Source organism: Apis cerana, linkage group LG5 (assembly GCF_029169275.1).
Source record: "Apis cerana isolate GH-2021 linkage group LG5, AcerK_1.0, whole genome shotgun sequence".
NCBI lineage: Eukaryota > Metazoa > Arthropoda > Insecta > Hymenoptera > Apidae > Apis > Apis cerana.
In genome coordinates, this window is record NC_083856.1 from 4,784,021 (window position 1) to 4,811,892 (window position 27,872).

At 34.9% G+C, this 27,872-nt stretch overlaps 1 protein-coding gene across 3 annotated transcripts in view; it reads right to left on the bottom strand.

Annotated features, from left to right (window-relative positions):
* The window catches only part of LOC107996592 (pikachurin-like), a 165,329-nt gene that overhangs the window by 23,444 nt on the left and 114,013 nt on the right, over positions 1–27,872 (bottom strand). For all 3 annotated transcript variants that reach the window (XM_028666122.2, XM_017054734.3, XM_017054735.3), the window contains exons 6-8: positions 22,865–23,066; positions 15,013–15,157; positions 2,295–2,481 (exon numbers count right to left, since the gene is read on the bottom strand). In XM_028666122.2, coding sequence (XP_028521923.2) covers positions 2,295–2,481; positions 15,013–15,157; positions 22,865–23,066 — 534 coding nt within the window. The remainder of the gene's footprint in view (positions 1–2,294; positions 2,482–15,012; positions 15,158–22,864; positions 23,067–27,872) is intronic.

A 27,872-nucleotide genomic window follows, 5' to 3' on the forward strand; every position in this document is an offset into this window, starting at 1 on the left:
TTTAATTTATCGGATGAATAGAGAATTGATAGTAAAAGTATAGAGAATGAATGAAATATGAATAAAAATGTAATATATGAATCAATAGTTCGATCAACGTTTAAATCAGGAATTCATTTGATTGATCAAATTAGCCTCGTTTAAAATTATAAATACAAATAATTTGAAATCATTTTATCAATATATTTTTTATTTTGATTTAAAATACGCTTTGGGAAATACGATTCTTTTTTATCTATTTCTTCAATTCAAATTCATCGATACTATGCTAAAGTTTCATGGAATTATAATATAAGAATGATATTTATTGATTTTGAATAGTTAGTATAGAATTTTGGAAATATCACTGATTTCGAGATATAGAAGAATTTTAACGTTCAATTGGATCTGCAATAAGATTTGATATTATCGATTCAAACTCCATAGAATTTAATACCTTTGGGATATGATTCAGTTGATTTCGAGTCTAATGAAACCCAATACTCTCAACTTTGAATCCACCCCGCACTTCTAAAACTCGTTAATATCGTATCTCTAATTTATTATCGAAATAATGTCGTGTTGCACTATCAGAAATTGTCCATATCGATTCGCGTTTAATCGGATCTCTGTTTGATTATTTATTAATCAACTCGTTTCGTTTCACAAGTTTCGAATATTTTATAATCCATGATTCGTCTAAATGTATTTCATTTTTTCATTTTTTAAAAATTCAATTGCTATTGATATTTAGGGGGGAAAAAAAGAGAAATGAACGAGAATACATTTTCCACTAAATCAGAGGATCCTATACGGCGTGCGTTGGAGGATTTTCTAACTAAATTCATATGACACCTGTTGTGTGTTCGCCGATATAGAGGTTAATTCGAGCACCCGATATCGTGCGGCTCTCTCCATCCAAACAAAATGTAACTTCAGCGTTCCTAATTATGGATTGTGGTATTTTATCGTTATGATTATTACTCGAATCACGAATGACCGCGAATCAATATGATAAAGTGATTTCAGCTTGTCACGTTTTATTTTACACGTTACATCATTGATTCCTGACCAATGTGTCGAGAGAATTATATTAAATATCGGAAAGAATTCTGTTGAAATTTTACCAAATACGAAAGATTTAATATATATATAAAAAGAGAAAAATTTATATACGAATTTTTAATAAAATCTTAATTCTTACTCTCGAATCTTACAAACGAAAAAAGGAAATTAAAAAAATATAAGATATATGTAACAATTATCTTTATTAAAATACTTATAAAAACAAATATTGGAATAAGAAATTCATCAATCACTTCCACGTTTCTTCAACTAGACACACGAGAAATAAAGTATAAAAGAATATTTTCCAAGAGTGTTCACAAAACGAATGGAGAAAACGTCGTCGAAACGATTTGCTTTGATATCATCCTCAAGAATCCTCTCTCCCTTTGATTCGTTTTTCAACGACACCCCACGTTCCAAGGTTTGCAAGGAATTTAAACCAGTGGACCACTGGTCCACGACCAAAAAATGGTCCCGAGGAATTTGATCCTTTGATGCATTCTGCACTATCCTCGTTCGAGAGAGACGTGGAGAGTGGTCGAACGTTTATCGGCCTCTTGGAAATCTAGAAACGCTCTTACAACTTATCTTCTATGAGATTACATTTTCAGGGGATTACGCGCATTTCCTCGAAGGGGTTCAATGGAGATTTGACAGTCGATAGACCGGCTCTCACTCACACCGTTTCAACGCGAATCGAGATAAGAAAACGTGGAAAGTTTAATCGACGTTTTTCGTCTTGACCAATGGTTTTGCTTGTGTTAGGAATCTGTGGAGGTGCGAGGAATCGATGTTTACTTATCAGAGTTTCCATGCATTTTTCATGTTTGCAACACGTAATTAAAGAAGTGTGTTACTTTACTCTTAAAAAGAGAGAAAATTAAAATCTGCATAGAGTTACTGTTTCGAACAAAAGTTTAGAAAAGAACCCGGATCTCCCTTGTAGCTGTAAATTCGTTTCTCTCCAACAAAGAACAAGCACCGCTTTTAACATTCACTTCAAAATGAGAAATCCTTCCCAAAATTTACTTTTCCTTGATACATCAAATATAATTATACCAAGTAACAAGTTTCAATTTCCTAAAATTTCATACAAAAATCCTTTTAATTTTCAATTTCCAAAATTCAGTTCTCTCCTTTACTCAAAGTTATCGTCACGAAAATTATTATCACAATTAATTCCACAATTAATAAATCACAATATTTTTTCCAGATCCGGAAAAAACAATTTAATCAATTGTACTCACCCACGTCGAAACCGTTCGCAGCATCCCCCTGTGGCGCGAGAGGGAAGCGATAACGGTGTTCATTGGCTTCCAGATGCCGGACGCAACCCTTAAATCCGGTCCTCACCGGAAGTCGCTCGAGGCCGGTTGTGTTTCCAGGTCCGCCGACGAATAATGGCTCGCGGAAGGTAATTCTCGCAAACAAGCCCTGCAATCAAACCCAGAACGACCTGGTTCACGCATCTGTGGAAAATTTTTATCTACCAAAAAAAAAAAAAGAATCTTTATCCATTTTCTGTGTTCGCATCGAGTTTCGAATACGGTCTTCTTTTCTTTTCTCTCTGTTTTTCCTTCTTCTTTTTCTTCTTCTTCTCTTTCCTCTTTTTCAGTCTGATCCTCGCAACGAAATTTTCCACCTCTTTGAGGTTAGAGCGATCTTTCGGGAAGATTGTTTGTTGAAAGAGTTTTGAGAATTCTGGGGATTTGGCAAATGAGGAATTTAAGGGATGTTTCCTTTTTTCTTTGATACTGTTATGCTTTATTATTTGCATTTGAGTATTTGAGGAATTGTTTTGTTCGTAATTGAGAATAATACGTAATAATTACTGGCAAAGATACATCTAGAAAAATGTCTGTTTCTTGCATTGTTGCGATATTAATTCATTTTTCGCAAGTAATATGAAAATATTTTTTCCTAATTTTTCTTGATAATAAGTAAATTCTACGTCGACGTATCATCAAGCAATTATGCGAAGTATGTATTCTATTCACCAAGATATACCAGCAGTTTCCATCCCGTTGTATCCCGTAGTTGTTCCTGTAGATAGGGAAATTATTTCACAGGAACAAGTAATTACGAAGGAATTCGATTCCAGCACCGGCGAGAGACGCGTGTTAATATTGATGGAAGGAGAAGCATTCGACTTCGTGATAGCTCGATGAATTTCGTAGTTACATTTCACATTGGTTAAATTCGCCTTTCTATGCACGTTACATCTTTCCGGCAAATCGAGTGTGCTTGACGCGATGAATAAAATTGATTTGGCACACTTCTTGCGCATTTCAATGAATCGACCAATTGTCCCTATTCGCCTGAATTTTCAAACAGTTGGAAATTTTGTAAAATTAAACTCTGTGAAACGTCGTTAAATTTGGGGGATTCGGCGCGGAATATAAAATTAATTCACGGATGGAAAAGTTTGAATTCTCGTTAAGTTTCGAAACAATTTGAAGAATAATATTTTAAAAAGAATAAATAAATAAACGTTTATATTAACAGATTCGCTAATGGCGACGTAATTAATGATCGAACCTGCACAGATGATTAATTACGATACACTCTTTTTAAAGATTTATTTAAGAGTCTCTCAAAACGGAGAATTTCCTTACTTCTTTTTAAACAAGTTATTTTGACAAAAGAAAAATCTCTATCTCAGTAAGTTTTGTTCTTTTCTATAAGAAACGTATTCCTTTGTTCAAGAAATTTCTTTCTTTCTTCTTGAAAATCTTCTTTCGTTCACCAAACAAAAAATATTTTCCCTACATTTTTTTTCTTTTAAGATACAAAGATACATCTTCCAAAAAAAAAATTGTATTTTCATAAATAAAGAAAGAGAGAAAGGACAAGGGAGAAGAAAGCAAAATACTAATTCCACTAAAAGATTTTCAAAGGGAAGGCATTTTTTTCATAAAAAAATATCCTCCCTCAAAAATTCTACTACTTTGCCCAAATCTTGGAATCCCTTATATAAACTCCCCTATCCAAACATCTTAACTCACTCTCAACACTCTCGAAAATCGCACAATTGCCGCGATTCACGATACTTCTCTCGAGGGTATCGTGTTTCATCCAAAATAGGCACTCGTTCCTACGCAGTTCCCAAAAAGTAACCACGTATAATGCGTAACATCCAGAAGGAACATCTCAACCGAGCATCGACACGATAGGTGTTGCAGCAATTTACGTGGATTATGCACCCAATGTAGCCCATATTTGCTTAACCACCTCGCGTCTGAATAATATATCTGCCGAGAGTTTCTTGTATTTTCATCCCTCCTTATGCGGGTGTTGGGCGTATCTCTGTGTACGTATCGTGATATACAAGCAAAAGGGTGGAACTAGAGATGGATGTACACATGTACAAATCTTAGCCCTCAGCCTTCAAAGTTAATGCACTTACAGAAGTCTCGAAAGTTTTGGGAGAAGCAACTTTAAGGGGCTGGGAATCATCTGTAAGATCGTTTAAAAGGTTTTTCTACTCGTTGGAAAACTCGTGGAAAGACCTATCGATTGATACGATAGCGCGGAAAAGAAGTTTTGATCGAATCTTTTGTTTTGTTGAGATCAAGAGTATTTTTCCAATTAAAAATTTTGAGATAGGTAATCTTTTTCTAGTTTCGATTTTTAGTTTCCCTTTTTTGAAAAGGGAGATTTATTTTTCGATTATATGGCAAATTCTTAATTTATTTTTACACGTAGAATGGCAATGGTATTTGGTCATTTTTTGATCGTATACCAATTATAGAGCCTTGTAGTTATGTAGGAATTTTATTAGAAAGTCTAGTGTAGATCAAAGAGGTAGCATCGATGAAATATTCAACTTCTTTTTTGAATATTTATTAAATTCAATCTCTACCTGTCCTATAAGATCGAATACATTCGTTAATGGAAATTCGAGTATTTATCAATAATTTTTAAAATTTTTTCTACGGGATAAAATTTAAAGATAAAACCTCATTAAATCCGAGCTAATTATATCTTTATATCTCGTTTCGAAATCGTATCGTTCAGATTAAATCATCTTTAATATTTCGTGTCTTTAATACATCTGGATCGAGACCTGGACAAAAATCGAAGAGGGTGGATATTGATTTTCCGTGCAAAACTACAAAAAACAATCGTAAAATGATGAAAAATGATGTTACAAGATTCGAAATGGCTGTGCATACTAACGACGACATTTATACAGATACTCTCGGGCAAAACGAAAATCGATCATACGGAGAATTCTTTTTTATTTTTCACGTTCCTTGGAAAAGTTCATATCGCGTACATCAATCGCTATAAAATAGGAAATATCCACGGTGCACAAATGTTGCACGAATCTCGAATGTATTAAACAAAGAGTTGAAACATTTTTACTTTGGAAAAAAAAGAAAAAAAGAAAAAGAAATGGAGAAAGCTGCGATAAATTCTGTTTTTTATCACGAGAGAGTTTACTAATGCTTGTTTTAACTGGAATGAATCCTTGCATTTTTCTTTCGTAACGCGACCTGTAATGATAACTCGTAATTGACTTTCGACTTTTAATTTCGTCCAATCCCTGTCCTACTTCGAAACTTTTTCGCTAACTTCGATTTTTCGGAACCGAATCTCTTCTTTTTCTTAAAAAAAAAAAACGAACTAAGCTTGTCAAATGGATAAAAGTTTCGAGCATGCTCCATTTGTTTAGATATCCCTCTGGATTAGTTTATTTGGAGTTTTAATTCAACGATTCTCAAAAATCGCAGAGAATCAAGAACAAAAGCTTTCTTCAATCGCTTTTCCCATCAATTACGAAACGTATATCGTTACATTCCTGATATATATATCGTAAAATGATTAATAAATGACAAATTCATATACTAAAAAAAAAAAAAGAAAAAAAAGATTTTCAAAAAACTCGTGTTTCAACTCGTTTGAAAAAAAGTGACGGAATCTTTTCAATGCGACACGAGATGGACTCGGCTGAGTTACGATTCCGCCATTACGAAAATAAGAGGTCGCGAGAAAAGGGCGGGATGAAATCTCGCTTATTGACGCGCAATGAAAGCGAAACGGGCCACGATTAACATCGAGCCACCACGAGAAATGCACACGCCTATCAGAGCAAATGAGATTCCCAGCCACGGTGAAAGGATACGCTCTTTCAAAAACGCCGGTTTAACCGGATCCCTCTTTGATCTTCTCCTCGCCGAAAGTTCGGTCGGCAAAATTCATTTCCGAAAACGCGTGATTCCCCTTTTTGCATCTTTGCTTTTGCCCTTTTTAAAAAAGACGCAGTAAATCCGGCAGGAAATACGGTTTCCCTCGCCGTTGTTATTAACAACCCTGGTTTCATTGTTTCGCGCGAGAGGATACGTTTTTTGGGGGGAGGAAATGCGATCAACGGAGCTCCTCCTCTCACCTTCCTCCCGTTTCCGTTTCATTGTATCGATCACGCGATGAAAAGTTTTGCGACTCGTGCTTCTATCACGCGGGAAATTCTGTTAATAACCGGGCGAGATATTCACTTTTTTTATTTTTTTTTTGAAATCTGATAAATCTTTCGTATTGTTCGACACGAAGCTTTAAAAATATGAAGCAGCGTTCTAGAAATTATATTTGGAAATATATTTGATCCTGTCTAATGAGTCACTTAATTAGAAATTCGAGGCGAATCGTACGAGATTTCCATCCGATATCAAGCTTCAAGATTCAAAATTAATTTTCATCCCTTCTCTATTCTTTTTCTCTTCCTTCCAATAGGTGACTCCAATTTACCGTCTTATTTTTATCCACCCAATATCATCGATCACGCATTTCCTCCCCTTTTCCCCAAAGAATTCTTCACCAGGAGGGGGGAAAGTTGGAGAACAACGTAAAATTTAGTTTATCCTTTCCTCGATCCAGAGTCGATCCAGAGACCCAGTTTTTCACGTGAAACCGCGAGTTGGGGTCGAGGGACAGGTACGTGGTCGTTGAAGAGAGAGGATGATCCGTGGTTTTTAAGCGATTTCGCGAGAACGACACGATGAAATCCGATTTCTCATTGTTTTTTTTCTTTTCCATTCTTTTCTGGAACACCGAGTTTACCGTGCTCGTCACGACAGTAGTCCTCAGACGCGGTTAATCTGCCCACTGGCACGATGGGGGAGGAGGAGAGAAGGGGTTAATTTTCAACGACTTCGAGGGTTTTACGGAAGGGCGCGCGGAAAACGAGGGTAGAGAACTTTTTATCAACTAATCTCGGTCTCTTCGCGGTCAAAATATCAGATGTATCGCGCTTCATGCTTATTCTTCTTCTTCTTTTATCTTTTACTCCTTTTTCGTGATTAGAGGTGTCTCTTCCTCTTTGAATTGTATGAACGTAGGAGATATATTGAAAATTCGAAAATTTCTCTACGTGTTTTGAGTTTGCCTCGCGAAATTTTCAATCGCTTTTATCTATCCGTTATCCATTTCAGAGAACACGAACGAACGGATTGAAAGACCAATAAAAATAGGTTGAAAGTGGAGCAGGTTTTTTTGAAGAATTAACCGAAGAAATTATAAAGTACGTGATCAAACGAAGCGAGAAATATATTTTTCTGAAGCGTGATGAAAATGAAGAATATCAACGTTTAATCGTAGTCGTGCGGAAAACAGACGTTTGACGTACCCTTTTACAATCTCATTTCTGCTTGTTCTCGTGCAAACGTAGCCACTGTCTAGTTAGAAAAAGAAGGGGAAAAAAATAAAGAACGTGGGAACAAATTAAAGCAACTGCGACGAGTTCCAGTTATTCTCCGACCCGTTACAAAGTCGGGAAAATTAGATGGTCAAGAAAACGTGCTTTGTGTCCAGAGCAGATTATTACAGCTCATATTATTCGGTCAACAGAGGCAAAATAAAGATATCGTTCGAGCTACTGGTTTCGTCGAGGGAATGTTTAAAAATGTAATTATCGCGGGGGAGAAATTTTCATTATCAAACGATTTCAAGGGGATATACTCGTTTTACTTTGCGTTGAGAATAATTATTTAAGACTAGTTGGAGATGAAAGTTTAAAAAGATTATATGCTATATCTTTCTTAATTATTTGAAAAAATAAATATTTTCAAGATTTAGTGAGTAACAGGTTTATTAATTTTTGAATTTTTATATTAGAATGCATCACAGAGTGCTACAAGTTTTTATTTTCGAAAACAAGATCATATAATTCTAATCTTTGCGTGTTCTAATCGTATCGTTGTTTATTCACTTTTATTCACGGTTAAACGGTTAATTTTTATCTAATATATCTGGATTTTGCAGGATGAATGCGTAGTATGTAAAAAAAAAGTTATATAACAATTAATTTACAATGAAATATAAAACTTGCGTTAAACTAAAGTAATATAAAAAACAATTTAAAATGCATTTGATAAAAACATTTTATTTAACAAACATATAAAAATGTCAAGGAAAAATAAAAAAAAATACTTTTTTAAAATTGTTTGAAATATATTTATAAAAGTAAATAAAACATGCGAACAAAATGAAACGAAATATGTTGAAATATCAGTAATATAATATACGTATTAAAAAATCGTGTAACTGTGAATCGTATAAAAAGAAACCCAATTGTATTTCTATCCCAAAAGAATCGATACATTACATTGAATTGAAAGGTTCATCTTTCACAAATCTTTATTCAAACATTCTTCTTCGAATTTTCTCTTTACAATTAAATAAATTTCCACGAATCAGCTGCGAAAGAATACCGGAAGACACGGGTGAAATATCAAGAAAAGTGGAGGAAAGAAAGAAGGGACTCGTCTGAAGGGGCTCCTCCTCTGTTTTGAGCCGAGTCGACTTTGTCGCCGAAGAAGAAGAAGAAGAAAAAAAAAAATAAAAAAACGAGGAAGAAGAAAAAAAGAAGAAGAGGAAGAAGAAGATCCATGAGAAAGGTGGAAAGAAGCGGAAGTAAAGACGAAAAAAAGGGGGATCTCGGCTCCTCTAATTACGACGCTGTCGTTAGGACACCGAGTACTTAATGGCACTTTGGGATAAAGTGGGCTCGGCTCGCGGACCCATTTGCCGGCGATGTCCACCGATTTTAAAGGTAATTAAACTCGCCTCCCCTGGGAAAACGGACGGTCTGTCTTCGAGCCGTGGCCTGATCCTTGAAACCGCTCGTCGATTAACGTCTTTTTCGATCACGTGTCTGGGATAAAGTTTTTTTTTTTTCCGATTAAAAATTAATTTCGAGTATTTTTCCTATTGATTTTTATGGGAAGAATATTATAGGATGATTCGATGATGATTATTTCTTTCGAATGAAAATTTTTATTGCTGTTATAGTTTTTGAAAAATTTATATATAAATATGTAAAAATAAGACGATAAAACTAATTACTTTTCTTTCTTTTCAAATTATAGACGTTACGGGATAATTTCTTTTCATTCTTCGTTCTCTGGAAATATATTTTGATTACTATTTTTATGAAAATAATTACGTTCATTGATTAGTAACGATATTATGAATTTATCCTGTATTGCGAACTCGTATTATCCAATTTGGTAAATTGATAATATACGTAACTTCTAGTTGACTGATTATATATGCAAATTGTTCTACTGTTCTAATTCTGTGTTATATGTTTTACTAAACTGATTATACACACCTCTCTTTCAGCCATTGTACAGAGCTTTATTCCACTCGTCTGATTATATTTTAACCTATTCTATTTGTTCAGTCACATATGAATTTCTATTTCTTATTTAACTGTTTATTTAACTATATACACTTTTATTAACGAAGAGAATATCTTCTAAAAAAAATAGTGAATTAATAGGAATATCAATAGAAACGAACAAATTATTCGTTACTTTGAATTATTCAATGAACTTGTTTAAACTTATATATATATATTTATAATTGATTAATATAACGAATATATCGCTTCTTTAATCTTAAATTCAATGACTTGAAAGCAATTTATAAAATTGGATGTTGCTGAAAGGAAAAAGAAATAATAACAATCCAATCTCTTTATAAAAGGCTCTAAAGGATCCTCTCAGTCTAAATAGAAATGAAAAACGACCATGTTTTTCCATGCGAATGTACAATTATTAACTGATAAGAGGCATCTCTTTCGCGCGAGAAAGAATCGCGCGATATCTCGGCCAAGTCTCAGATTTCTTTCTCGCAGTGACCAAACAATATTCTCCGATTGTTTCGCGAAACTTGGCCGTGGACGAACTTGGCTCTGTTTTTAAAAAGGAGCACTCGAAACCACTCTTCCCCTCGTCGAAGAAAGTAGCGTCTCTTTTCTCTCGCCGCGAAGAAGACGGCGTACTAACTTATTACGAAACAATTTGCAAGTCTTATGAGAGTGGTCGAGAGAGAGAGAGAAAGAACGAAGGGAGAAGAAAAGAGGAGCGACTGATGGAGGAAAGAAAGAGACGGAGGTTTGGAAAGTAAGGCAGCTTTTAAAGACTTTTAATTCGAGAGTAGAATGCCAGTTTCACGGTGTAATTTGAAGCAAATGTATCTCTGTTATATGGTAAATGTGTTGTTTTGAAATGAAATGAAAATGAAAGAGAATAAACGAAAAAAGAAAAACAAAAAATACGCGGATAGTCAAATATTTGGAGGTAATAAATATTGAAATAAAAGGAAGAAAGTTTTTTCCGGTGAATTATTAGTTTTTTACATTTATTAAAATTATATTATATTATATGTGCTCGTTTTATTCTTTAAGGATTAGCTTCGTATTTTAATACTTAATTAGAATCGTTGGATGGTTTGAGATTGTTAACTTGTGATCACATGTACTTATTGAAATCTTAATCTCGTAAAATATGTAATTCAATGTAAAATTGAGAAATTTAAATAATGTAAATTAAATTTAAAACAAACGTTACTCATGATTTAATAACGATCCAATAGCACATTAATTCATGTATTAATATTTTTATTCCCAATATTGTACAGTAGTTTCAAATACTATTAAAATTACCGACGAGAAGAATTTTTTACTCTCTCATCCTTTATTAAGCAATCTGTTTACAACAATTATTAACTCCCATATCTCCTCCCATGTTGAAACTGTAATCAATCATAACTTATCACTTCTGCCTATATCGAACAAAGTCCCTTACACGTTAAAGAACAACCTCCATTTTCAACCATTTCGCAACGATAAAACCCACCCATCTTTGACGATACCTTATCGTTAATAACCAAGAAACGTGTCCTTTATAACGCGATAATAAATTTATCACGCGCCTAATCGCATTTAAATTTTAATCAACCATTTGATCGACCATTTCCACTGCGTTGGTCACGCGAACAGTCACGAAAATTTCGATGAAAAGGCATGGGAACATCGTACGCGACAAACGTCGTACACCGACCCAATTTCCATTATATCCGGCGTACGTGAATTAGGATAAAATTAGCCTTATGTACAAAGAAGGGTGGAAAATCGATAAACACGACGTCGCGATCGGTGAATTTGCTTAATCGAGCAAACTGTTTTATAGGAGCATTTTACTGATTGCACACAGTGTGCGGCGTGGCCAGATGGGCGTGGTTCGATTATTCATCGTCGACAAAGCCGGCCATCTGTCTTTATACGTCTGACCATAAATGTAACGGGAAGAGGGTTGAAAATGCATCAACCTTTCACGCGATCGTATTATGAGGGGTACGATCTAGGGAGATTTCGTCGCGTGTGGGATGATCATTTTTGCGGGGAGGAGGGAGAGGGAATGGTAATGGACATTAGTCTAGTTTTTCGTTATTTTCGAAGAACAAGATTTCGTCCCTTGCCTTGCGTTTCTCCTCTGGCAAATAAGCGAAGTAATGGATACCCCCGTTGATGTACAACATCGTATATTCTTGAAATATTATACGAGGTATATGAGAATTTCGGTGGAAAAATGATAGAGATGTATGAATTTCTTTTTTTTCTTTTCTCTTTTTTTTAAGACAGAGAGATAAGTAGAGAAAGGGTAGAGGATTTTATCACAAGTTTTTAAATTTTCGAGAATATGGTAACATGGTTTAATATATGAAAATATATTTTTCTTGAATTAATTAATTTATCAACTGTTCTATTTAAAAGCTCGATTGGCTCTTTTTTAGCAGAATTTAATTACATGCGTATAATTTCGTATAATGAATTTTTAAGAATTGAATTTCATTTTTGCAAGAGTATATTTTATAATGCGTTACCTTAATTTGTGTCTTTCTTTCTTTTTTTTATTATTATTCTTCCATTTTCCACGATGCCAATTTCGCGTTGATTGTATTGAAATTAAACAATGTACACTCATTACACTTATTAATTATCTCGTTCCTGTGCTTCTACGATTTAATACTTGCACACGTTATCACACGTCACTATATACTGTCGCAATCAAACTCGAATAGAATATTCTCCTGCGAGACGAATTATCAAAATAAAAAAAATAACAAAAATAAACTTAACAACCCCCAATAACTAATACAAAATTTATTATTCTTATCGAAAAACGATTCAATCTCGAACTAAAATCAGAAAAAAAAGAAACATTAATTAAGAAGCATGGATTAATCGACTCGCAGAGCTACCCAATTCAATCCAGAAATTAAAACGATACGAGGGAGCGCGCAAAGCGAGCCACTCTTTCATAATTCGAGCGATTGTCGAAGCGTTAAACGCGGCCATTTAATTGGCGCCTGATCAAACGGTTTGGGACACGTCCGCGAGAGAATGGATCCATGTACGTCTCTATTCGTTTTCACGCTCCATTTGGCCGGGTAATTCGCGGCCTGTCGCTTTCAAACCGATCGAAAGTAATATTCCAACAACCTTCTTGTTTCGAGGCAAACAGCGGAAAATCTTTGACGCGGGTTGAATCCTCTAGGAAATTTTTTTTTCCGACTCGAACAACAAACGTACACAGGGTGCCATCTATTGTTCCCCGTTTTAATCATGCTCCTGCACTTAGTCACTCCTCGGTTTTATTCCGTGCTCCACAGGTTTTCGCGATTGCACGGGGTCAACGTTACTGCTCTTCTCCTCTGTTTTCTTTTTCTCCTCCCTTCTTCTCGTTCCACACACACACTCGTTTCTCTTTTCCTCGTATTCTTTTCACGAGTATTATTTTTTTTCTTTCTTTCTTTCTTTCTTTCTTTTCCCTCTCGTATTTTTCAAACGAGAGGGCTTGTCTTTCATCCACGAGAAAATGCTCAATGTAAGTCAATTTTCCAATGCGATCGACCATTGCATTTTTGTCTTCTTCTATCGAGAAGGCTGGCTCTTTGATCTGATTCGATCGGGTCTTTTGCATATCGGTAAGGATAGTTTGGTATACGTTGACACACATGTAGAGAATATGTTATTTTCGCAAGTTTAGAAAGGAGATATAATTAATTTGATCGATGGTTATTTAAGTTTCTTTCGAAATTTTGATCTCTCTCCTTTTTTTATTTCGTTATCCCTTTGAAAGATTCCTCCAAACGCGCCGATATTTTAGATCGAATATCTTTTCCATTTTCTATTTTCTTTCTGGATTTTCTTATTGAATTCTTTTTGTACATTGTATGGAATAGGAAAAATGGAATAGAATTTTATACAAACTTGAAACAGAGGAGCAATTTCTCCTCGCGATTCGAAATAATATTGTTTTTTTATTTTCTCCTGTTAGAATTTAAAATCGTCCCGAATAAGAAATATCGATACTCAAGAATTTCTCTTTCTTCGATCCCTTACCATAAAATACTAACTCGACCTTAAAAGGATTCGAACACACACTTATAAATAAAACTATCCTCTCGAGAGTTTTTGCTAATGGATATTGCATTGAGTCCACTGAACGATAATTCCCGTATCGATAGCAACTCTCGCAACAAGAAGGAAAAGAAAAAGAAATCGAGGAAGAACGTTGAATCGCGCGAAAGAAACGCGATAATTAATGCGAGCAAGTTCGTTTCTTCGGAAAGAAGGAGTTGGCTGGTCGTTAGACAGTCGATTTCCTTGGAAAATAACGTTTTTCTCGGCGAGAAACGTGTATCGTGGATGGAATTGCGCGCATGTGAATAACGATGACGTCGGCGCGGAGTCGTGAAAAGATTTGCTCGTCTCTCGTCGACCAAAGACGTCAGCCGGCCCGGAATTTTAAAGGGGGAAGATGTCTAAGAGGAGAGACGCCGCCTTTTAACAGGCGGAAAATTACGAGAACGAGGGAAAAACGGATTTATATATCAACGTCGGCTGTGCAACAATCCGTGACAAGCCGGTTATAACTGCCAATGAGAATTTGTCATTGGGATTTCGCTCTATGATATCGATCATGAATTTTAATCGAGGACGAAAGAGGGGTTGAAGTTCGTCCCAGAATGAAATTTTAACGGTGAGCCAAGTTTTAATAACTTCTGTTTGCCGAAATTGTGCGCAGTACCACTGTGATTTTAGAGATTCGATATTGGGAGCAGAGATCGTGCAGATTGTGTGAATTTAGTTTTAATTTTTTTTTTATTTTATTATACAATTGCTTTACGATATTCGAGAGAGAATCGATTTTTCAATTTGTCTCTCTTCGAATCGTTTTAAAATTATAAAATGCTCGAACACCGTATCACGTTCATTTAATTATTCGAATAATCTATTAACAACCATCCAAACCATCGTAATTCTTTCATCCTGCTCGTACATTTTCCTCGTTTATCTCCCTTGTTTCTCCTATCTTTTAATCCCCTCACAATTATCCTACTTTCCAAATCATCCTCTAAACGTTGAATTTCCGATGTCAGAGGCGTACCAAATTCACGAAACCATTAATCGAACGTGTCCGTTTTCGGAATAGGCGGTCATCGATTTCAATTCCGGCCCGCATAAATCCTGATAATTCTAATTCGAATCGAGGGGCCGCGATTAAGTATTTGCGTGGCACGTCGACAAATCTATTCTCCCCCTCCTCCTTTCATCGATAATCGATCGTTCCCTTTTTCGGCTACATACGCGCCCCGTCGAAAATTCATTCTTACCTTCGATCTTCCTTCGACTCGTTTCTCTTGATTCAGCTGAATCCAGGCGTCCCATCGATGCCTGTAGACAGTCAGGGTGTTCCATTCGTTCAACCTCACTGTTTGCGTGCTCCTCACTGTGCCGACTCCGCTCCCACAATCGAACCTTCGAACAAATACCTGGATTAGGCTTAGTTCCTTTCGGCTTATGGAGTCATGATTTTTTTGAGGCGAGGTTAAAAAGGGAATTGTGATCGATGAAAAGATGGTCTAGATTTTGATTTTGTACAGGAATGAATAATTAAAAATATTTTTTGAAGTGTTTTTATCTCGAGGCAAGAAAGAGAATCGAAATTGGCTTTAATAATTTAATCGTTTACTTTAAAGTGGAACGAATTATGACGAATGAAATATTTTTGACGATTAAAGAAATGGAAAAATATAAGAGCGAGAGTATGCTGATTAATAATTTAAGGTTAAGAATTTTATTAACAATCGTTAGAAAGATTGGTATTTTATCCGATTATTGCCATTAAATTTCTTCCCTCTTTAATATTTCTCTTCGGTTTTTCCAATTTAAGCTTTCCATGTTGTTCACGCAATGCCATTCATCTACTAGCAGGAAGTCTGGTTCGCCGCGAAACGTGGAAACGTACGAAATCGGTCGAATATCTTGAATTGTAAGGATTCATCGAGTCGAGAATCGTTTGTTTAAAAGAAAAAAATTTATTTACGGAATAATACAGTGAAAAATTTCTTTCAAGAGTTTTGAATATTTCGAATTGAAATATTCGAGATTTAGAATGAAATTAATGTAAAATCGATTTATATTGGAACAGGTCACGAAATTAAGTATATAAAAAAGGTATTTTAAAAAATAACAAAAATAGACGATTAAATTTTTTATTCTCTGAAATATGTTTTTCATTCACATTGAATATTTTAAATCGAAAAAGAATTGACTATTACGTATATTTTATAAAATTTGTATAGAATATTTTTTTACACATTTTTCTTTTTTACACGTAAAATATTTTATTTCAAGTATTTTATATTTTCCATTCATATTTTTTTTTTTTTTTAATAAAACTTTATCTCCTCTGGGGAATCGATAATGGGGAATAAAAATATTATAAATAAAAATCACAGAAATTAGAGATTAAGAGGAAACGAGGATAAATAAAATCTTCAATAGATTAAACTTTCATGGAAAAATATATATTACATATTTCATGAATACTCGTAAAGGCTTGGAAAATTCATAACTCATAATTTATTCATATGCTCATTTGGAATAAAATTTGGAATAAGGTACACACGATCAATTGTTATCCCAAAAACATTTTCCGATCGAAAACATTTCACAATCGTTCGATTGATTACCATAATGAACAAAACATTTCCAATTTCAATGTAGCGACGAACAGAATAGTTGATCTCTCGTTTCGAAATCTCGTCGCATTCTTAAACACCGCTTCCGGTTCCCTCGTCCCCTCGGATAATACGGAAAATCAGGTGCGCGTCGACGGGGAAATGAAAAAGCATTATATCTATTAACTATTCCATAACGGGGATGTCAATCAGTGTCTGTAAACGTGAGATTAACGACCACGAAGGTAACATGAAACTTTGCCGTACTGCACTGAAAGTAATAATTCACCATTACCTAACTTGGAGGAGAGAGAAATTCAAAATTCTTGAAAAATATGCAAAGCTATGTAACGACAATCATGCAATGTTATAAATTAAAAAATATTTCGCGTATCTTTTTCAGTAAGACAGATAATATTTGTTGTGACTAGGATTAAATCATTTTACCATGCAGCAGAGAGAAAGTTGTAAAATAATATATTCAAGATTAACAATAAGATAACTTCCTTCCGGGAAAAAAAATAGTAATTTTAAATATGTTAATAATTTAATTTAATTTAATTATTTAAAAAAGATTCATTTTGTTTCATTATAGTATTCTGTTTCCTCCAGTTATTATTACCTCCATTATACTTCTTCTCATATATGTTCCATTCTATTTATTATTTATTCGTTCCAAGCGAAACGAAGGATGGAAAAGGGGTCGTGCTTAGTAGAGGCAAGGGTTGGATTCTAAGTTGCGGTAATTATCACTGTCGGAGGGTAAACGACATGGTAATGAGAAATTTTAACGAGTTATGCCGACTGCAGCGTAAATCCTGTACAACCGAAGTACGTAATTAATAGCATGCTGCTTGGGGCACGCGCGTGCTATTTTCAAGTTTTAAAGCTCGCCCTCTACACGCAGCTCGCCAATTCGTCGATTTCAGTCTAAGAATTATAATGGCACCACGTTTTCGTTTCACCACGAACACTTCTTCAGTTTACGTTTCATTTACGCAAAAATTGCTTTTCCATCCTCGAGTGTTTACTTTTTCTTTCTTTTTTTATTAAATCACGATAGTAGATTTCATTTCATTTATGAATTATACAAACGAAATTTTTATCAAGGCTTGTTATTCTTCTCTTTTCCATGTTTGTTCGATAAATCAGGTTTGAATGAATTAACAATGGAACAGATCAATGTTGTAACTTTCAAGGAAAGATTGAATTTGTATCAAATAGATATTATTATCATTTCCCGTTCTATTCTATCGATCGTGCGCGTAATTTTTTAAACCGCATTCCATCACAATTCCGAAATTTTAAATATCTTACACAATTTTTTGCAAACGCAAACACGCTCACGTGTGCCCGAGATACAAAGAAGAACAATATAAAATCATTTTAAATGTAAACGATTCGCCTTATTTGCAAATCGTTATCCCGTAACGATCCATCCCCGAGCAGCTTAACGAAGCAGAATCTTTGCAATTTCCTCCCGCGATATATCTCAAAATTTCCTTTCTTTCTCTCGCTCAGCGAGATATACGTTAACAAAAAAAAATATTCATAAACGATATCCATCTACGAGTTATTATCACAAGTACGGTATTTAAAACAATTTAAACCGCGATGAAAGTTAGCGTGTTCGAGGGTGCAATCGCGAGAAAAGCCGATTAGCCGACGGACGATACCCGAAACGGAAATTCAATTTCGGCCATTGTTACGAGATATATATATATATATATATACATCCGTGAATGTAATACGGTTGGAAAAATAAAAGGAGTGTAAAATAACGATTTTTATCTTTACAGAAAGAAAAAAAAGAAAAAAGTGACGCAATTTTCGCCCGGTGTGAAATAATTAAGAATTTCCCTCGGGGAGATGACGACGAGGATCGTGACCCTGGCCTTGTTCTTCGCGATATAGTGACCCCCAGCATGCGAGATGCACTTGACATTTTTAGATGCACATGCTGTCATTAAAGAAAAGTCACGTAGTTCGCTATCGGGTTCGATATTCGAAGAACGAAATTGAGACGATTGTTGTTGAGCGAAAGACGATTCGGTAAGAAAATACACGTGCGTTGTATTCTATGGAAATTTGTTATAAATATATTTAATCAAACTAATCGGAGGGAGAATCAAATGGGGAATTAAATTTAATCGTGAATAGAACGGAAGATGGAAAACAAGTATATCTATCCTTCAAAAGTAAAAACCTAAACCTGATATCTCACATCGATATACCCAATATCAAAGCCAAACCTTTTTGGAAACCTTAACGGGTCAAGTGTTGAAAACAGTTACTTACCCCCCGCATATTCGAGATCGAGAAGAAAACGGGAACACACGTCCCCTCGAAAGAATCTTTTGGACACCGTCCAGGACTCAATTCCTATTTTTGTCTCGATCCTCGGGCTCACGCGATATTACTTCCGTTTCGAGCGCGCTCGTCGCTCGACCGTGCATGTAACCGTAATGCGGACATCCGTGTACGTGAAAGTGATTCTTTGAGCCTTCCACCCTCTCTCCCTCTTTATCCCCAGTCGAAAGACACAGAGCACGATGGGTTACGTGAACGCGGCTTAACCGAAGAAAAGACCACTCAGATTGGATAGGTAAGCCGGAAAACTCGGGTGGCGAGAGACTTTGTTCCAGCGTTGAAAGCGAACGGTAACTACACGGGCACAGATATAGGATCATGCTTCTTCTCCTTCTTATTTCAGCCCCGGCTGACTTGCGAGAAGATTTCATTTCGCCCGAAAGCGAATCTTCAGCCATCTCTCAACGCTTGGAAAGGAAATATTTTACGGTGGCGACGTACTGAGAATTGGGGAGGGATGATCGTGGTGTAACCCGAGTGTCGTCAGAGCGACGGGTTCGATTGGGATTAGGCGGGGAATATTTTCAAATTCGTTCGAAGGGATCTCGATGATGTAATTTGAAAAAAATACGTTGATGATGGAATATTTTGGGATTAGATGTAAATAATGTTGGTAACGTAAAAGATATATAATTTTCTTTTGCAAAGTCTTCGATTAAATTAGAAGCAATGTAATATTCGTATTTAAGATTTCTTTTCGAAGATTGATTTTCACAAAAGGTTTCTGTAAAGATCGATATCAGAGTCAGAAAGTAAATTCGATCGAGTACTTAGCCTCTAGACTAGAGATTTTTCTTTTTTTCTTTGACTGGTTAATATTCGAACGATGTTTGTCCAGTGCGAATAAATTTCTACGACTGATCATTTGGCGCACGGTTAATGAATTATGGAAATGAAATCGGCGAACGATTATCACGGCATCGTTGAATAAATTACATTCAGACGAGGCTTTTATTCTTTCGGCCCGATTATTTCCATAATTAAATAGAAATTTCCGTTTTCGAGGAAAACATATTTCAAGGCTTCGTCATTTTAACGGAACAAAGGCTTATTGATAATAAAATTGAATGCTAGTTGATATTGAAATTATGATATATAAAACGCAATAGACGTATTTATATATTGTTATAAATTTCTATAAGATATTTTCTACAATTCTAAATTTTAAATTGTATACTTTTGAAGATACTTTTATATATATATATATATATATTGGAAGAAGATAAATATTATGGACCATAAATAACAATTTATTATTATGAATGAATGTTGATGGCACGTAACGTTAAATATTCAGTAATTACAAAGTGCATTAACGAGCGGACTAAAGTGCGACTAAAAACTATGGCAACTCTCTCGATTATTTTAATGACTCTCGTTATTCTCTCGATGGCTTGCACAACTTTCTTTTATGACACGTGTCATATGTACATATGTGTTGAGGGGACAATGAAAAAACGATACAAAGATTGAAAGACGGATCAAACAAAAGAACATGTCGCGTGTTTAGAACTCGTTGCTCGTACATTTATATTTTTTCATTACATTACGCACGTTGTTAGTCTGCTATTATTTTCTATCTTTATATTATTTTTCATAAGCTGTTCAAATCAAATATATTCAAATATAATATCAATTTTTTCTGTAAGAGAAGAAAAAAGGAATAATTAGTTCTCAATAAATAAGTGAAAATTGAAATTTTTAGCAACGGATAAATTTATTAAATTATTTAATATTTTTCTTATCCCCTCCCCAAAAATGTTATACGATGATATTAAAATATATTGACGAATATTTTCTCTTTCACAATTTCAATTACAACGATGAAACCACGATATTTCTTCCAACTTTGCTGTTACACTCACGACGTGGAATTAAAACGTGAAATATCACAACGAAAAAGTTTCGCCAAAAACTTTACAAAGTGGCCCTTTAGGCCATGGTAATGAAAACTTGGGAAGGTAAAGGGCAACATTAACTATAAAAACACGGCTCGTCGACGTGGACAATCTCCGCCACGAGTCGAACTTCCGGATTCATAAATCGGCTGGTCGCCACGAGTTATTAAGCTGTAAACGAAAAATTAGCCGCGAACTGGAATCCTTAATTAATGGCCCCGTCAAATTTACACCACAAAATGGCCACATAGTCATTGCTGGTGAGTGTATACCGTGAAAGATGGCCGGGAAAACTTCTTTTCGGTCCCTTCTTCGCTTATTAAGAAAATGTAGTGGCGGCCAAGTTCATCAACGCGATACTTTATAGCGAGATCTTAAGAAGGTTTGTTCCTACGAGATGAAATTCATTTAAGAGAGAATTTTAAGGCTTTTTTAATTTTTACGATAAGTTTTTAATTTGTTACTTATTGGTTGAGTTCTCGTGATGAATATATACGTCGAGAAATTTATTATTAAGTGTAAGTTTATAGTAGAATTATTACGAGATACTTAAAAATGTTACGATATTGATAAATTTTAATTTGTAAATTTTATTTTATTTAGGGATATTTCATCTAATTTTAAATATTGTTTGTTCTGTTCGTTTATCAATTTTGCAAGTTTAAATTAATAACACTTTGAAGTATATTTCAAAATTTGTGGTATAAATTACGGGGTTGAATTATGCGGTAGTTGAAAATATGTGCTAATTAGAATTTTGTACGCATTGCATTGATATCCGCATATGTTATTATCGTAATGTAATAATTATATAATTAAGTGAAAATGCATATAGCACGGGAGAAACGAAAAGAAGAATTCTGGCAAAGATAATTAAAAATTCGCTGAGAAGCAGAGTGCAAGCACGCAACGAGCAACACGCTACGATAAATACAAACTAAACTTTTCGAGCCTGTTTGTATATAGAGAGGATTAAAAAAGACGATAAATTTTAAAATAACTACCCCCGAAACTTTAAACGAAGATTAATCCCACGAAAATCATGTTCTTCGTTTCTCGTCTAATTAAAAAAAATTTCAATAATTTCACAATATCAACGTCTTCTCCCCATTAATTCTTTTCCATAGATTCTTTACTAAAATAAAAAATAATTTTAATTTTCTGCCTTCAAAAAGAGTTCCTTTGAGAGTGGATCAAGGACCGTTATACACGCGATGGAGAAGGGACAGGCGTCTCAAGGATGAAAATTAACCCTTCGAGAGCAGACCAGCGTGTCTTCGAGTCGAGTTTCGTCCAAGTTTATCGATCACGCGCTCCTCCTCCCCCTCCCGATAGGGAAACGTGTCTCGCGGTAAATTGAAGCAAATCGCGGTTTCGCGCGAATCCTTTGATGTCCCGCCGCTAATAGGGCAATGAGGTTTTCGACCAAACTTCCGCCATATCGAGGCAAGTTATGGAAAGTTGGCATAATACTGGTGATATATGTCATCGACAGGGATGCACCCAATTTGCGGCCAACCGTTCGATTCGCTGTGCTCCCCCTATCGATCAACTTTCCATCGATACATCTGTTCTAAACTAACCTTTCGGATTTACAAATTTATTAAATCGAACGATAGCAATGGCTATTGATTCTAACAAATAAATCGAGATATTTAAATTTTTGTAAAAATTTTCGTAGAATCTATGGAGGGAGGAAGGTGTATGTAATTTCGTAAGAATTGCATGGGAAATGAATTATAATGATTTAATGGTTAATTAATTCAGGGTACTTAAAAAAATATGTACAATATGTTTTCATCACTAGATCGTGGAAATTTAAATAAAATGTACAATGCTCTGCAGAATGTACGAGATGAAAGGGTGAAACGTATTTTTAGTTCCATTTCTGTGCGCATAAAAATCTAAATTTGCATAAATACCCGCAATCTACTCGCTTTTAATTTCATAATAATGAAGTTATACGTATACTTGTATAATAACAATATTAACTACTTTAAAAAATCTTTAAAAAGCAAATTATCAAGTATCCTTCTCAAACTTGAGAAATACACTCACCTAACCGCACAGGGTAATAAAGAACCTTCCTAACTCACTTTCCAAACTCCTCTTCCCATTTTTCAACCAACCCTTTCGAATAATCACACTTCGATCGATCAGCAATCCACTTTCCACCCAAGCTATTTTACATTTTATCCGAATTATACGCGATATAGGAGGCGTAATATCGTTACCTGAACTCGATGAATCCGTGATGCAGAATCAAGGCCATGAAGTCACCCTGAAGATCGTCCCTCTCCCCGGCCAGAAGCAAGATACCATCCCACGCCTCGGGACGGAATTCCAGTTCCAACTGGACGTGCTTGTATGCGGCCTTCAACGCGGGAAACGCAAGCCAACCGGAACCTGTGAACCTGGGCGATCTTACCTCGGCCTCTGCAAAAGTAAAAAGTTTTCCACCGTTAGAAAGTTAATTGTTGTTATTATTAATGTTTAATAGATTCGATAATGATTGACAGTTGACAAAATCGCTTATTTTTTCTTGGCGGATCTCAGAATAAATTTTATTAATTAGAGTTAATTTCTTTAGTTTCGTTGGAGAAACGAAGCGGACAGAGAATTAAATTCTTAAAGAATAATTTCATTCTATTTTCCTCGATTGTCCTACTCGTATCTTTTATTTGACTGATAATATATTTGAATAAATATCCCATTGCACAAAGGAAGGTATAATATTTGTGTACATACGTCAAATAATACGATGTTTTCTTTCAGTTTGGTATTAAAATCTTGATAGAAACGATTCTCGTTTCGAGAGAACGTAAATAAAAGCCAGAGTATCCAGATACATTGGAAACAAAGCGGTTGCTTCGAATCGTGGCCCATATTTCGTTACCCACTTATCCCCTTCAAACTAATTGCCCCATATATCGATAAACCTTGGACTGCGAAAACAGAACCTCTCCGTCTTCGTTCCCTTTTTCGTCCCCGCCCATTCGAGGGAACGAAGAAATATGGTTCGAGGGTGGTGGAATAGAGGAAAAGCTGGGAATCGAGAATTTCTGAGACAGGATAGTGGAACGTCCTTCACCTTGGCTAACACAGATCCAACCAAAGGATACAGTATAGTACAGGAAAAAAGAAGGGTGCTCTAGTGCTCGTCGTACACGTAATTTGAAGGGTGGCCTATAAATCCTGGAATGGAAAAACTTGTGTCCATAAGAGGAATGGAATAACTGCTCGTGATCTTTCGATTTTATAACAAAATATACTCGACATGTAGTAGTAATGAAATTGTTATTAATAAACAAACTTACCTTTTGTAACATAATTTAATAAACTTTCGCATGATTCCATTATTTAAATTAATTTTTGTTTCAGGAAACTTTGACAAAATTTATATAAATCTTGTACACATTGTTATTTCAAAAAAGGAGAATTTTAATCACTTTAAATAGATAGAAGTTGGAACTTGATACAAAAATAACTTTTGGAATAATTGATTTGATCGAAATCGTGGACGATGAAGATATTTGATTAATTTAATTTTTCGCTTCGATTATTAAAATTCGGCCTTCACGAATTTCCTTCGATGGCGAACCCGTACGTTTTCCACGGCACGGTGTTACAACGTTTAGAGCGAAAGGGAGGATGTAAATGTATTTGATACACGAGTGCTCGAGGACGAGAGCGAGTTAAGTCAATTTAATCTCGCGGTTTTATCTCAGGTAAGTCAATATCCGGGAAGGGAAATAAGAATACGAGGTTAACTCGATTTCCAGGTTTAATTGGCCACCGCCATCATGGATCTGGCAGTTGTTCGTTGCAATTAACTCGATGTAGATTAAAGATCGTATCAAAAATAACTTATGCGGATTATTATTAATACGATTTCGTTAAAATTTATTTTCTCAAGTTTTTTTTTCAATAAGCTTCACCTATGGAAATCTGTGGAAAGTGTGCCTCTTCCTCTGTACCTTTCCCCGTGGTGGAATCAAAGTAAGAGACTTGAAAGGGAATCAGAGAAGCGTGGATACAGGATTAATTTCATATCGTGCGAGCGAAATTTCATTTTCGCATTTATCTTTCTTGGAAATTGTATTTCTGTTTAACGGTATTAGAAAGAAAAAGTAATTTAATTTGGACAATGAAATTTTTCATATATATATATATTTCAATAACACGGTTAATTAAAATGAATTATATAAAATTTCATATTGTGACGTTTTAATTTCTCTTTCTCCCTTTTTTTTAATTTCTATTCGTTTGAACGGACGAATAATAAAATAAATTTTGATATACATTTGGCAAACGTGTCGAGAGACTGTTTTATTATTTTATTATTATTTCTATTATCGTAAACAAGAATATACAATTTTTTATTATTTAAAGTTCACCAGTAGAACGTATTATTATAAATTGTAGAATACGTATATATCGCGAAAATGAGAGGAATCTTTATAAAAGTTCCATCTCTTTTCAATTCTTTCTTCATCACAAAAAATCCACAGGCTAATCGCTACGAGCTAACAGAATTGAAAGAAGAGATACGCAATCGCAGCTAATTTAAAAGAAAAAATCGTTGGAGGCAAAAATGGCAATAAAAAAGTATCAAAGCTTTGTTTTGCAATAATTCGATGTTAACGGATAAAGCGGATCCGATGAAAAATGTCGCGAGAATTGTCTTTTCATCTGGAGAACCTGGTCGACAGGCTGCAACGTGATATCGTTCCACGTACAACGGTTGTGTAAAAGTGTCGTGGAAAACCGTGGGCAAAAAAAAAAAAAAAAGAATCGGGAAAACCGCGTTGAATTCGCGCGAACATTTCAGATATCATCCTTTGTCACGAGTATCTCGTGTTCGAGCACAGGGGATTAACGATTTACCAATTTCTCTGCTTCTAAAATTTATTATAACATCGAACAATTCGATTGGATAATTTCTCTTTCTCCGCTTTTCAATTTCAAGTTATTTCGAATTAACTTCTTTACACGAGATCAAACGCGGAGAACGAAAATGTCACAGCGAGTAATGGTGTATTTTTGATTTCGAATTGTAGTAGTTGCGTCGAATTACAATTGGACACATTTGTTGCTTGCACGATTTTCAACGTTTTCGAGTTACTTCATTATACGTTTAAACCGCTTAATCCGACCGTTTATTGACATCGATTGAATTATTCACTTGTTTATTACTGGATCTCGATTGGTTTGTTTGTTGCCGCGAAACGTTTTGATTTCGTTTTGAATCGCATTCAGAAAATAGTCAGTCGTTGCTTGTTTTCTTTTAAATTCTGCAAAAATTTGGCGAGAAGTTGACAACGGGCGAAAATTTGACGGCTACGCTTTTAAATTTGCCTTTGAAATTCTGATATAATGGACGATTACATTATTTAATCGGTTTTTTCCCTTCCCTCGATATTGATATTTAACATTAATTTCCAATGTTCGATATTACTAGTACAAGAATAATTTCCAATATTAATTTTCGATATTCAATTTCGATGTGGAATATTTAAAAGAAAGGAAAAAAGTGATAAAGATCAAGGAGGATATTTTTTAAAGTAAATTTCTACTTTGTATTAAAATCAAGAATTATTAAGATGTATCCTTCGTGTCGATTATGGAGCAAATTATATTATCCAGATAAAGAGGAACATCCAGATTTCGAAATTCGATCGAGAAACGTCGCCGTTATAATACATGCATAGAAACTTGGCGGATAACGAACCGGAAAATCGCGTTATTTGTATTCCGGTGGCGCGAAAAAATTTCAACCGGTATTATTCCCCGACTTTCATTGGATCTTCCTTAACTTTAATATATACATCGATAAATTCTTCTCCTCTTCCCTCAACAATCCCGCGTTTGGGGATAATATTAATCTAAATACGCGATAAAAAGAGAATTTATCTTGCGCGAAAAGATCGCATCTTGGACAGAAACTCACTGTTATCACGTACGTGTGATACACTTCCGTGATCGTGCCACGGCACATTTATCGACGAAATACACGAAATACCTGTGACTGACCTACCACGAATTCAATGGGTCGGTATCCTCCTGTCATTTTTTCCCCTTCCACGAAAAGAGATCAATCCAAATTATATTATAAAGTTAAAATAATAATTATAAAAAGCGAATGAAATTGAATAAATTTAAATTCGTAATCGTAATCGGAAACTTCGATATTTTAACGTGAGAAACACGGGAATGAATTAAAAATTTTGTCATCGAAATGCTGTTGGAAAATAGAGGGAAACGCGCAATTGAAGCTGCTTTTTGAATTATCCCGATATCTCAATCGGTTGCCGAGATATAAGAGTTGAAAGTATCCACGTAGCGCTTAAAATGGTGCGGAAATATGAACGGAGGCGCCATCTATATTTTTTCCTGGAAACGAGTACTACTGCATTTCTAGGAATCGCGTCTGACGCTTGTCTGCAGTTTGGGATAGGTCAGTGAGACGAGGCGCGAGCGAGAGTTCCGAGTAAACGATAAGGACGGCGATAGTAAATGATCGAAAATTACACTTCTCTTTACACGACGATATCTCGGCAACCGGAAGTCGTATCGAGATAAATCAAAAAGGGTTTTAAAGTGGAAGGTTCCCCGTTTCTAACGGTATTCGACTCATCGATTAAAAATCATTATCTTCGGAGTTATAGCGGTTTAAAAATTTCCTAATTTCAATAGGATTTGAACGAGTTTTAAGGTAAATCACGTGATCATTTCTGGGAAAATATTGCTTGTAACTATGTTACTGGTGTGTTGATGATTGTGAGTCGATTTAAAAATTATTCTAAGTCGATTCAAAGTTATCTTCGATTCTTAATTAAGATTTGTTGCGAAGCAACATAATTTTTATTTCAAAACGTTTGTATCCCGTTTAAATTTAATTAATCAAAGTATTTGGAGAGGTTTAAATAACTGCTTGCATCGAATTTTTAATCTGAATTTTTAATTTTCTATGATATTTGACGAATATTTTATTTATTGGCTAGCTCGCTGCAGATTGCTCATTCCATTAACAATATTCTAGTTACATATAACTTCAAAAGCTTTAAAGCAAACGCAAACAACCTGAGAAACTTACGGGGTATACACACTGTAGTTTTCAAGTTTGTTGCAATTAAACAAACTTGTTTCCAAATTATGACACTATTACACGTTCAAGTAAATTTCACCGAATCAACAAGTCCACCAGTTTAATATTCATACTTCATTTTTAATTTCATTGAA